The sequence below is a fragment of the Nyctibius grandis genome, chromosome 3 (genome assembly GCF_013368605.1).
Source record: "Nyctibius grandis isolate bNycGra1 chromosome 3, bNycGra1.pri, whole genome shotgun sequence".
Lineage (NCBI taxonomy): Eukaryota > Metazoa > Chordata > Aves > Nyctibiiformes > Nyctibiidae > Nyctibius > Nyctibius grandis.
Window position 1 is genome coordinate 102,978,229 of NC_090660.1, and position 13,829 is coordinate 102,992,057.

The window sequence follows — 13,829 nt, forward strand, 5'->3', positions numbered from 1 at the left end:
ACAACATAGAAAAATGTGAGTTTCCAGATGTTTTCATCAGGAAAGATTAGAGATGCAGTATGTAAAAATTTGCAGATACATGAATTTAAGGAAATTCTGCATCTCTTGTTCTTTGTTGGCATTACTCATAGGAAAAAAATCGGTATGTTATTTAAAGAAACCGCCCATGCCAAAGCTGGCACCTACCAATATTTGCAATATTGTTTTGCCTTGCTGCCTCAGTGGGATTTCACTCATTACTTTGTATTTCAAAAGCTTCATTTAAAAAAAACACTTTTTCCCAAAAAAGTTGTGTTTTCTTCAAAATACTATGTGCTTATGATAGAATAAACCTTGTATATGAGCAATCCAAGAATAATATGTGACAGGTTTTCTTTTATGAAAACTGGTAACTGATGCAAGTCTTTTTCTGATGTCTGTACCATTGCAGTTTTGGTGTTTACAGTTAAATTGTGCCCACTTTTTCCTTCTGATTTGCAAGTGTTTACTTGTGTTAAGGGGTCAGTATCAGATAAAGGTACATTAATATTCTTGGAGATGAAAGCCTTAAAATTCTTATTGACGTTGGACATTTGAGCTCCTTTTGCCCCTGCATCCACACCCTCTTGATTGAATGAGGCCTTAGTAGCAGAAACAGAAATACCCTTGATGCTTGCCTGAGTATTGCCTAAGTATTTGCAGGAGTACCTGGGTCAGAAACATTCCTGAATGCTTGGAAAACTCTTGGTATATTGGAATGGAGAGAAGGGCAAGCTCTATTAAGGAGGAAGGAAAAATATGCAAATAAATCCAGCATACCAAGAGGTGCTGTGGTGGTGCGATGGCTGCAATACCGATGCCAGGAGTACCACAACCAGAGATGCGCTGGCTCACATGGCAGCGTGCTCAGTCTAGACTGGGTGTGAGAGAGTGTGATTGCTCCAAGAGTGATGTCTGCTGTTATCATCCGGAAGGTGATGGTATTACACAGGCATGCAGGACTGACCATAAGTTAGGAAACGCTGGTCCTTAACAGATGTGGAAGACTGAATACCAGGGATGCAAAGATGCAAAGATTGGCTGATAGAGTGCAATAGCAGCAAAGGGAACCAAGGCTGAGGCTTCGTAGAAGGCAAATCGAGAAGTAACTCTAAACCCTCAGTGTTCACTTGTGTTTCTCATTGCCCCCTTGGCAGTCAAAGCCAACACAGGTCGCTGAAGGATTTCAGCCCTGTGTTGCTACATTGCAAACCAGCTTGTGCAGCTAGAGAGAAGAATGTGTTCAGCTTGGGACACCTTGAGGACAACACCCCAGGGCACTGCTGCAAAAACATTGCAGAACTGCCCCAAAGGAATGGAAAGTTATGGCAGGTGTTAAGTTTGCTATTATTACCAGATAAGAGTTAAAGATAAACCCATGCATTCAACTAAAAGCCTAGGTTCACAATAACAGGTAAAATGAAGAAAAGATAAACCAACATGTATACATTTATTAAGGTTATACTTAGCAATATATATCCTCCTTAGCTGCTCCTGTGTCTCAGCTTTTGACTCTGGCTAATTAGTTTCTGCACAGAACCCCGAGCTGGCGTGCCCCTGGGTATGCAGAGTTGCTTACACCTTGCCTTCTACTTCTGGTAAAGGTGAGGACCTGCATCTTCTCTCGCTCAGGGTGGATTTCTTCTCATTTGTCTGCCCCTCGTTCCCTGGCATTGGACCATGGGGTGTTTTCTGGGAGACTGCAGTATTTCATTCTGCCCCTCCTCCTTAAGGTTACTTCAATAATGTTTCTATTGTCCATCTCAAATAACGCTTTCTTGGCTTTTGTTTTTCACTAATTATTGTCTTGTTAAAATACAGCTGTATCACTTTACGAATGATGCATTACGACAAATAGTACAGATTCCTTTTAAAGTATATACTGTGTATACAGGCTATATAGCAAGCCCACTTATGACATTCAAACACGAACTAATCTTGAGGGTAGGACTGCCAAATCTGCAAAAGCTCCACCTCATCCTTTGTTAGATTTTGGGGACTCGTCTGCATGTTACTCATTTTTGGTGAACTTGAATGGAGAATACCAAAGGCTTTCTATATATTCAGGCCAGCTTGCTTTCCTTCCCAGCCTTCCCTTCCAGCATTGGCTATAAATAGCCACACAAACACACACCAAAAAAAAGTGGTTACCATTTAAAAATCCACATTTTCTAACAGAGACAGATACTATAGTACAGTATTTTTGCAGTATCATGTTCAGAGAGTGGTACAGAAGTATGTTGTGGCATCTTAGATATCACTGTGAGATAATACTTGGCAAATGCCAGATTTTATTTGCTTATTTTAAGTATTGGCTATCTATATTAAATATTAAATCAAAATTGTTTTGTTTCCCATTATAGTTTGTCATCAATCAGATGATGAGGCCATTGAACAAATCGATGAAGATATAGCCGTGACTCAGAGTCAGATGAACTTTATTTGTCCCATTACACAGGTATGCTATCACAGCTACTATAATCACTTGGGAAATAGTTATTTCATATTCTTCATTGGATTGTTTATTACAAATCTGCAATACTTGTTAAAAATCAGGCAGTATAAATTACAAGCATTATCAGAGAAGAGCAACATTACTTGGGAAAAAAAACCCAGGTAAGTAGGAATGCAGTTTACGGTGCAGGACCTGACCCCGTAATTCGAGTGGAATGCCATGTTTGAATGGCAAACACACTTCCTGCTGTTTTACATAAAATCTCATAAGAAGCATTTTCGTGGGCATTATCAGTTCCTTTAAATCGCACCTTATTGATTACAGATGGAAATGAAGAGGCCAGTTCGAAACAAAGTCTGTGGACATAGTTATGAAGAAGAAGCCATTCTAAAAATTATCCAGACTCGAAAGCAGCAAAAGAAAGAAGTCCGGTAAGCTAACAAGAATGTGTGGAAAAGCTATTTGCTTTGCTGTGTAAGTGGAATTTTACTCCACTTGTTCTAGGAAATGTATTTGGCTTGGCAAGGCTGCAGGAAGTAATACTTCAGCATCTGCCCAAGTCTCAGTCTCCTCATTAGTACTGTACGTGTGAAGGAGCTTTTCTTTTTAATAAAAACAATGTGTAAGGAGATATTCAGGAAGTGTGTGGGGAAGTTACAGCTACTCATGGTACCTGCACAGCAGAAGCAAAGAGATTTCGTATAGCAATGAACAACAAAGAGAAATTTCAGCTTCCTAAAACATGGTTGCTCGTTTTTCTTCCACTGCTTATTTAGCAAGCCCTGAAGTTAATGAAAAAAAAAATAAACATCTGCTCTCTGCACCCTCTTTTGCAGTTATATTCCGATACAACTGAGAAATATTAAAACACTTAAATGAGTGTTAAAGTGAGAAATGTTAAAACACAACTTTCTAGGTAGTACAGAGAATGATCAGACAGAGCTTTAAGAATGAGCAGACAGGATTGTGCAGTTCCTATTACGATGCAATTAAACAATTCTTACTTCATATTATCAAAGCAGCCTGCCACTTTCCACACAGGACATATTTTTTTGAATGAAACGATGTAACAGCTGAATTTTTAAACCTGAAATTTTCCTCGATAAGTTTCAAATTTAGGATGGTTTTGATTTAAAAAAAAAAGGAGTGAAGAAAAGGGGCTGAAACACTTTTTAGAGCAAGTTTAGAGTGCATATAATTTCATCATTAATTTCACATTTGTTTTTACACCATATATGCTAGAGCCTCATGCTTTGGGGTTGATGACCTCATGGAAACTTACCAGTTGTGGACTTTTTAATAAATGTGCAGTTTGCATATGCTGAGGAAGATCTGTCAGAGACTAGCAACCTGATATCCCCAAAGATAATGCCACAGGCAGCTTACTTCCTCTGTCCGTTGCTGTTAGAATCATAGAATCACAGAATGGTTTGGGTTGGAAGGGACCTTAAAGATCATCCAGTTCCAACCCCCCTGCCACAGGCAGGGACACCTTTCCACTAGACCAGGTTGCTCAAAGCCTCATCCAACCTGGCCTTGAACACTGCCAGGGAGGCGGCAGCCACAGCTTCTCTGGGCAACCTGTTCCAGTGTCTCACCACCCTCACAGCAAAGAATTTATTCCTGATATCTAATCTAAATCTACCCTCTTTCAGTTTAAAGCCATTCCCCCTCATCCTGTCACTACTTGCCCTTGTAAAAAGCCCCTCTCCCGCTTTCCTGTAGGCCCCCTTCAGGTACTGAAGGGCTGCTATCTACATACTCCACCATGGGGATACAAAGGTGAGTGAGAGGGACTTTTTATTCCACACTCCTTCCTGGCTACAGGAGAGCACTGCTATGGAATCAAGCATCGATTGGGATGTGCAGCCACTACTTTAGTATCAAGACAGCTTGAAGAACAAGACAGAAGTACCTTGCCTGTGTTATGAGGTCTAGGGAACAAAAGTGGAGTGGGTGCAATATATCAGGAATAATAAAACCAGCAACATGGATGGACAGAAACTCAGATGGAAAAAAAGAATGGGAGTTGGGAAATAGCTCATGAGTTGGAGAGAAGAAAGGGAGTGTTCTGGAGGATAAGGACAGGGACAGGCTAGGAAGCATGTGCTCAGCAACCCCAAACCACGACAAAAATACTTTCTGCAATGTGGAACTGAATTTAGGATGTTCATATCTAAATAATTCTCTGTGTTGTTAAATCTATCAGGAAAATGTCATGGTAGTAGAGACTGTTGTGGTGCATCAAAAGTTTCGGCGCTGCTGAGAAACTAAGAAGGTCACATGATTGATTGCATTTTTATTTTACCTTTTAAGAAATTAAAGACTTCGAGAAAATATAAAGGAAAAAATAAATTATGTAAGCTGTACAGCACCTAGCTTTAAAAGCTACCTTATACCCAAACTGAAGTTATTTGTGCTGTCTGAATCCTGACAGTTCTTAATTTTGAGCTTTTTAGCTTGCAACCTTACCATTTTTACAGTAGTTATTCCAGTATGCTAGAAAAGCACAAGCACTGCAATAACTCGGCTTCTCTGTAACTAAGTTAAGAAAGACTGCTTGGTTTTCTCTGCCCAGTCTCACTGACCTGCTGTAAATTTAACCTTTCTCGTGAAAATGCAGTCAGTTTTGAAAAACCATAGTCTGCAGTGGTGGGGAGACAGGCCAGTTCATGCAACAAGTTCCCCATTTGAGTACCTCGTTCTCATGGGGTTGCTACTTGCCTGCGCTCCTGCCAGCAATATTCAAGTGGCAGTAGGTACCTTGATCGAGCAGAGTCGTGGTTAGGGGGATCCTCTCTACCCTGACTCTGAAATCAAAGCTCACTCTGGAGTTACAGAAGTGGCTGTTGCCTCACACGTACTTTCCGGTTTGAATCCACGGGATCCCTTCGGTGCACTTGGCAGCGCGCTGGCTGAGCGTCAGCTCCTCGGCTGATGTACGCCCTGCCACCGGCTTTGTGCTGATAGACTTGCCACGGACTCCTGTAGGCAACTCTTACGTGTCTCAGTTTGCTCACGATTTTCCACTGCCTGGAAGGACATACTAATACTTTACGCTTACAGGAAACGTGGGAAGCTTTCTGAGCACCTGTTATTCATTAATCTGGCGAGCTATTGCTCTGTAAGGTGATAAATGGGAAGACTGAGGCACAGAGCAATTAAGTGACTTATCCATGACAAACACAGTAAGCTGTGGACAAATCTGGAGTACCAGCTATGAGTACTGAGTGTAAATAAGTTCAGTGCCTCAAACAAAAGTTACTCCTCGTAGAGGAAAAATTGAGGAAAAGTGTTACTTCTGACTACAGGTACCATCTGTGCATGTTTGGGCCACTGCCAAAGGAAAATGACCTTTGGTCCCTGAATATCTTTCACCCCGCTGTCTTTATGTGGCTGTTTCAAGTAGTTGCAAGACATTTTGTATTTGATTATCATTTAGAGGCTGTTAATTTGACCCCATCTCTCCTTTCTGTGCTTTCTCAGTTCATAAAAGGCCAGGTAAATTTTTACACCAACTAGATAGTCCACTGATTCACCAGTCAGCCTTTGCAAGTCTCATTCTCTTTTATCTATATTTCCCTAGAAATTAATTTCCCTATTTATCTATCAATGAAGATTATACTTCTCCACTGCAGATTAATAAGGTAAGAGGTAGTAACCTGCAGTTTGCAGAGGACTGCAAAGAGAGAAAGCAACACAGAAAGATGTCCATGCAATGCTAGTATCATTACTGATGCAGGCAGCTTGTGTACGTGAAGCAAGAGAGTGATCTACAGGTGCGAGGCTCCGTCTCTCGCTGTGTTCGTTCCTTTTTTCAGCTGTTGATTCCCACCAGTTTAGATAAATGGATTTATTCTTCCCCACAGAGAGCTGGTGAAAAGAGGTAACAAGGAACTGACAGAGAGAGTGAATCCCAGATAAATACAATAAACCAGCAGGTGTTATGTAAAAGCCTGTATCTGACAAATACAATTCTTCCGATTTAATGGAGTCTCTCTTTTCGTTTTAACAGATGCCCTAAAATTGGCTGTAGCCATGCTAATGTCAAAGGATCAGATCTTGTGCCAGATGAAGCACTTAAAAGAGCGATTGACAGTCAGAAAAAACAAAGCTGGTCAACACTGGAGAAGTCAGCTGGATACGCTGATGCCACAAAGAAAATTTGTTGTTAGAGGTCTTGTGAGATAAGCTGCTGATTGTAAGTAGGTTGTGTAACCGATTGTTATTTAAAGTGTTTCATTTATAGGCAAAGTTGAAGGTCTCAGCTGTAACTGAAAGCATTTCTTAAACTGCCGAATATGAGGAATTCCAGTTTAACTTGTTTTTTTTAACCTTCCTGAAATTCTAAAAGCTTGCATTTGTTAAATAAAATGTGTTTTGCAGCATTTAACCTTCCTTGTCACTGTGCTAATTTTTTCAGCGTATTAGAGATGCACATTCTGCCGGCATGAAACAGCGAGTGCTTTGCTCAGTATTGCAGATAGTTCTGTTACTGCCTCTGTAACTGCTGGGAATACTCGGAGTAGGGCACTCTGACCAAGGATTTACCCAAGTCATGTACCCTGCTTGGGAGCACGTCTGTGTTTTAATACAAACCTCAAGAATCTTTAATAGAGCTTAATTTGCAGGAAGGGCTGCACATCTGTACCTTGTGTGTGGACACACAAAATTACTACTCACCTCTGAGGATCTTGGCCTCGTTCTTATAATTATTGAACACTCTGCCCTAACCTACACTTCTCTTTTGAGATTCAGAAGCTTTTATTTCAGGCTTTTTGCGTTTGGAAGTCCCAGGGGGCTTTACCTTAATACTATAGGTTAGGAGACTATAATTATTTACAAATTTATTCAAACAACTAATTTGTAGGTAATACAAATACATCGTAACCATATGCCTTGAACTGAAAAGCAGTTAATCTCATTTTATGTAAGCTTCAGCTGTCTATGCATTTGAGCAGAGGTCCAAAAAAGGACTTAAACTTTGTGACACACCATATTTATTACCTAAATTGATCTGAACACATTTAACAGATAAGACACTACCTATATGAATTAGAAATGGCCATAGGTAAAAAGAGCTGCCTTGGTGGTCAGATGGCAATTATCTCTTAGCATATGTGAAGGAGAAAATATAGGTTTCTTTGAGCTTTGGGATCCTTAGCAGGTTAAATGGTATTCTCCTAGATCATTTTTCTGAATTTACAATCTGACATTTAGTGTAAAATGTAGCTAAGGTACCTAAATGCTAAGCTTTTCACTCTGGGCTACTGTTTGCTAACAGCTTTCCTTTCGTAGACCATTATTAACCCCAATTGCACTTCAGAGTGCAAACCACTTCAAACTGAAATTGTTATTTTGTAATTGAAGAATATTAATCTGCAAGCTGATTTCATAGCTAAAAAAGGGAACTGAACCACTGTTATTTGCACTGAGCTTTTGTGTTCAAAACACTTCATGGGAATTAGATGGGTAATTTTCATAATGTGGTCTAACCCCAAAGGTCCGTCTTTTCAAAACTGAGCAGTGATCATGAGTGCTTCTGTGTGTGGAAGCCCAGCTGAAACAGCTGAAAGAGACTGGGGGGCAGTTAGCAGCAGGTACTTGGTGGTATTTTTATGTGTAAAAATCAGGTCCCTTTTAAGACTTCTCAGGTCTCAAACCTATGGTTTTTAAGATGGGTCAGCAATTTTCAGTTAAATACCACAAGGGAGGATGTTAACTATAGCATTTGTCAAAAAAAAAGGGGGGGGTGGGGAATAGCTTTTTGTTTTGTCTTTAAGTTTGTGGTTAAATTTACTCCAGTGCCACTTATAAGCAGAAAGCTCAGAAACAGAAACTTGTGTTAAACAATCTCTGCGGTTTCTGACGGGTGCATTAATGTTGTCCTCATGGATCTAATTCAATCCCCAGTGGTAATCAGTCTCCCAAGCTTTCAGATGCAAAGACGTACGTACATTTCACATGGCCGCAGTGCTGCACCTCAAGTTTAGTTCGTGTAGGTGTCTGGGTGCTTGAGTGTGCCTTCCAATAACACATAACGTTATAAATACGCGTTCCTGTGTGATATGGTCTAGGCAATCCTGCTCCGGCAGGGGGATTGGACTAGACGATCTTTCGAGGTCCCTTCCAATCCCTAACATTCTGTGATTCTGTGATTCTGTAATACTAAATTATACCCAGATTAATTCGTACCGACAAACTGGTGGCAGCAGGTTTGGTTTGCTACGTGTGGTGTTTGTACCAGCATACCCTTAGATCGCTACAGTTCCTGATATGGTCATTACCCTCCTGTTCCAATGAGTAATGCTATAAGGGAGATTGCTGTCTTGGTTACACCTTGTTGTCATACGTTAAAGAGAGAGGCTTGACCCATAGCAGGGCTGAGAGCCATAGTGGAAGCTGCACTCAATCTGTGTTAGCTAATCCACAGGTAATAGCGTGAACTGCCTGCTTAAGATGATGCAGCTGGGAGAAAAAACAAACAAAACTGAAGCAACACTGTAAATGAGAACAAATAGTCAAGCACTGACTTACTGCTACTCTAAGTGGAAAGGTATTTCTGAATGTTCACGTTCCTGCCTCAAAATACATGATCTTCCTTCCCTCCTTCGCTAGCCTGAGCTAGGCAGCAGCAGAGAATCAGAGAGCCCGAACAGCAAGTGCAAGTGCAGCCTAAATTCTGAAAACCTTCTCAGTCTTCAGCTGAAAGAAATGGACTGACTTTTGGCAGCACTGACCTGCTTGGCTTTAATAACAATCACATATGAGGTGAAGAGGCATGTGTATTTAATAGAGGTAGGTTTCTTTCTTTTATCATCAGAGATACCTCCTTTCATGTACAGCCACAGCCATGTTATCCAGAAAAAGACAAATACTTCCTGCACTTATGTTAGGATTGCTGATGAGAGTACTTAAATGGGTCCCATCAAAATCAGTGATGTGCCACATAGGTTCAACTGCTAGAGAAAACTGCCTGTATTTACTGAAGTCAATGAAGTTTTCCCCAAAGTGTTTGGCGTTTCTGAATTTAAACTATATCATAACATCCAAGGAATCCTAGTACGATGAGTGATTTTTTTTTTTCTCTGAACCTGGAATTTGAGCCATCCTGTTGATTTTTCATGGCTGGTTCTCTCTTGTTGGTGGTTCTTACAAGAAATTTTCCTTCCGAAATTTAAATATTACAGGCTTGGTCATCAGCATGTATTGCAGCTGGCACTTTACAAGGTGGAAGGACAGACTAGCCTTGGCAACTAGGGAAGGCTTCTGTGCCTGTCAGCTGACCTGATGGAAGTTATAAACCACTACTGATCGTGGGGGTAGCTGTAGTTACTGACAGATCTTTGCTCTTTCATTTGCAAAGTCTGGGGTTTGTTATGCAGTTGTGACCTCTCTGTTCCCATGTGTCTCTTGTCCCCCGTAAACTCCGCTCTGGATAGAAATAGCTTGAAAGAGTTAAAGAATAAAAATAAGTGATGAATAAGCTGATCTGTATGATTCACAGAAGTGGAAACTCAACAGCAGTTAAACCTTCAAATCTTAATCTGTTTTGGCTATAAGATATCATATGTAAACAGGCATATGTTAACAGTTCACAGGGTAATTTGTGTCTCATTGTTTGACGTCAGAAATTTTGCAACAATATTTAAGGAAAGAAACTCAGAGGTGAGTTGTTTTTTTTTTTCTTTTCTGTAAGGCGTGCTTTACAATGCAGCAAACCTCAGTGTAGCTGAGAAGGGTCTGTCACTGAAACCTGGTGAGGATGTTTCTGCCAGAGAACAGAAGTTCCACGTAGTATTTTGAGCGATTAAAGAAATGTCTAATCAAACATTAAAATAAAGAAAAGGCAAGAGAGATCCATGTGCAACAGCTTTCAGTGGTACCCTGAGGCATGAGCCATTAACACAGCTCTCTCACTTGAACAGAATCTCCCCGTGAAGCAGAATTCTCCATTTTACAACTAGAGACTCTGAAGTTTTCAAATCAGTGAAGCCGTGACGTGTAAAGATAAAAGCTAATCAGGCAGGCTTCTCATGGAAGATTTAGCACACTTGTGCTAAAAGAAGCGCCTATTCCTCTGAATCAAGGACATATTCATCATTACTGCTCTGGAGCTGTGATCTTATTCATTCTAGAAGAATCAAAAAGCCTAGGCTAAGTCAGTGCTCCCTTGAGAAATACCCAGAGCAAAAGCAGGGGCTGCAGGAAGTGATACCGATGACTCAACAGCCAAGGCCAACACACTGCCTTATTTTAGACAATGTCCTCCTGGACATACTCATGTTTCCTCATGAGTGGCTGATGACAAAGGTCTTACCTACCTGTGGTCACAAGTACCTCATGACGTTTTTCTCAGGAATAGCTCTAGTGTTGTGGCCAAAACTAGCTTAGAATTCACTGTGCAACTTGATTAACTTCCACTGCTGCTTAAAGTGAATGTTAATCTCCACCTTCCCTAAAAATCTCCATGCATGGACCCTGAGGTACTGTGTGGTCCGTTAACTGAACATTTCCATAATAGATAGTGCTCTGTTATAGAATCATAGAATGATAGAATGGTTTGGGTTGGAAGGGACCTTAAAGATCATCTAGTGCAAACCCTCCTGCCACAGGCAGGGACACCTTCCACTAGACCAGGTTGCTCAAAGCCCATCCAACCTGGCCTTGAACCCGCCAGGGAGGGGGCATCCACAGCTTCTCTGGGCAACCTGTTCCAGTGTCTCACCACCCTCACAGTCAAGAATTTCTTCCTAATATCTAATCTAAATCTACCCTCTTTCAGTTTAAAACCATTACCCCTCATCCTATCCTTGGACTTGCCCTTGTAAAAAGTCCCTCTCCTGCTTTCCTGTAGGCCCCCTTCAGGTACTGGAAGGCTCTCCCGGGAGCTTTCTCTTCTCCAGGCTGAACAGCCCCAACTCTCTCAGCCTGTCTCCATAGCAGAGGTGCTCCAGCCCTCTGATCATCTTCGTGGCCCTCCTCTGGACTCGCTCCAACAGCTCCATGTCCTTCTTATGTTGGGGGCCCCAGAGCTGGACGCAGTACTCCAGGTGGGGTCTCACAAGAGGGGCAGAATCACCTCCCTCGACCTGCTGGCCACGCTTCTTTTGATGCAGCCCAGGATACAGTTGGCCTTCTGGGCTGCAAGTGCACACTGCTGGCTCATGATGAGCTTATATATACAGTGAAGAAGATGCACCTGGGAAAGGGGCTTCCTGGAGTGGAAAATGTTAGAACATCCCAAGGACAGATCTTCCTTTCTCTTGCTACAGCCAAAACCTTAAGCTGATGGCTCCTACTACTAGTACAGACTAGTACTGACTGCAAATTCCAGGTCTTCTGTAAATAATGATTTATTTTCTGGTCATAAAATACTTACTGTTAATACATATTATTTCAAACACACGACACGGTCACAGCAGTGCTCAGAGAAGACTCCTATATGAAGGTGCCAGCTGATTCTAGGCTGCCAGCCAGTAACTATAAGAAGTAAAAACATCAGATTGATTGTTAAGCAAGTAAAATTTTGGGCTGCATGTACATCGTACAGTAGATACCCCTGTAAGCGCTTAGCCTTTTGATGCATGAGTAAGCTCAGTGACTTAACAGGACTGCAGCAACATACAGAAAACACCGTGTGTTTCATCATTTCAAAATGCTGCAGAAAATGCTGCGGAGGGCTGAGGAGAGAGCCTGCCTGGCTCACTTATTCTGATGTTAGTCCAGACCCGAAGACAGAGCTTGAAAGCACGCACATGAATTGAATTGCATGGGAAGCTTACCAAAGGAAGTGTTTGCTTGTAAACTCAGTATGAATAGGATCTTCTCTGACCGCAAGGGAAATGGAGAGACACTCATTCACTGTCCGCTTGTGCAATCAATTTCTGAAGTAAAAACAGGATTTGAGGTTTAAAAACCTGAACCTTCACACGTCTTTCAAGCAACAGAAGAAGCTGTCATGCCCTTCAGTCCGCAAAGGAAGAAAGTCAGGAGGTGCTGCTCATGAGACTCCTTGGATTTGATAACAACTGGCTTATCAGAAGGGAATTAGCTAGAGCTCCTAGCAACAGCAGCCCTCAGAGCAGCTTCTGTGCGGGCTTGAGGGGAGACATCTGAACACCATTACACTGCACTTCTTTGATGTTGCTATATGCTTGTCATGTGTTTTATATCTTAACAGTGAATCTGTCGCTGAGTTCCACAGTGTCTAAGGATGGTTGTGGGTTTATCATCACAGAAGCCATTCCTGCTATGAAAAACATTACTTTTAAGTTCTTTATCATCTGGCCACACAACTACTCTTTGAGCCCTGTCTGTGCAGGGTGATTCTATACACTGGTAGATTATGGACAACCTGCTGGTTTTAAATTGCTGGCTTTCAATCCAGCAGTAGTTCAAGTTTCATTACATGGCTTGAGATAACTTGAAAATAAAGATATTTATATTTCATCGTTTGCCTGATAGTTTAATTGTAGCTGAAGTATTTGTGTGTCATGCCTCTCTCATCCCATGACTAAAATAATGACTTTCTAATTTCTTTCCATAGCAAGCAGACAGTTTATTTATAAGTGGCCTAATCTAATAGAGATTTACTCCGTGTAGCCCATGAGACATATTATCAAAGCTACCAGACCTGTCCCAAGCACCTGGGAAGTGGGGAGATGGTTACACAATTCTCATTGCCTCCGGCTGTTCTAGTTACAAAGATAAAGGGTCAGAGAACTGGAGCAGCGGAGATAATTTTGTGAGCATCTAAGGAAAAGCAGCTGATCAGGTGAGTGTAGGCACTGGCTGAGGGCGAGACAGGCGTGAAGACCACGTAACAAAAATTCCCTTAAATAAAATAACGTGCCAGGAGAAGAGGATGTTGATGCCTCTCCACCAGAAATTCTGGATCCTTCATCTGGCAGCTGCAATAGCACTGCTTGTCTGCTTCAAAAAAGATAAAAAAATATATGAAGAGCAACATTCAGCTTGCCAGAGTTCTGGCAAATCTGTGCTGGGCAAGACCCTTCCCTTTGCTGGCACGTGCCAGATCTGTGATACACATCCCACAGGATCGCATCTCTGCTTCAGTCCCAGCTCCTCGCCTAGCAGCCGGGACTCCAGAAGAGAGGAGACAGCGAGCAGTCCCGCTTGCTTTGACTGTCATTTGCCAAGGCAGGATCTACTTTTTGTAATGGTTTTGTAATATCCTTTGACTGGGAGCTCCTCAGACTTCCTTAGCGTTTGTAAAGTGCTGGTTGCACACTGTTGTCCTTTGCCAAGCGCAAAGACTACTCATCGGTACTCCCAAGGGCCATCCCTGCCCCAGCTCACTGGTACCGGGCCCCTGTCAGAGCATCCAGGGGTG

The 13,829-nt window shown here is 41.8% G+C and overlaps 1 protein-coding gene across 4 annotated transcripts in view; it reads left to right on the forward strand.

Moving 5' to 3' along the window:
* Positions 1-6,866, forward strand: part of NSMCE2 (NSE2 (MMS21) homolog, SMC5-SMC6 complex SUMO ligase) — a 132,699-nt gene extending 125,833 nt beyond the window's left edge. For all 4 annotated transcript variants that reach the window (XM_068396679.1, XM_068396678.1, XM_068396680.1 and 1 more), the window contains 3 exons: positions 2,382-2,476; positions 2,798-2,904; positions 6,489-6,866. In XM_068396679.1, the coding sequence (XP_068252780.1) occupies positions 2,382-2,476; positions 2,798-2,904; positions 6,489-6,648 (362 nt within the window). In that variant the 3' untranslated portion in view covers positions 6,649-6,866. The remainder of the gene's footprint in view (positions 1-2,381; positions 2,477-2,797; positions 2,905-6,488) is intronic.
* The last annotated feature ends 6,963 nt before the right edge of the window (positions 6,867-13,829 follow it).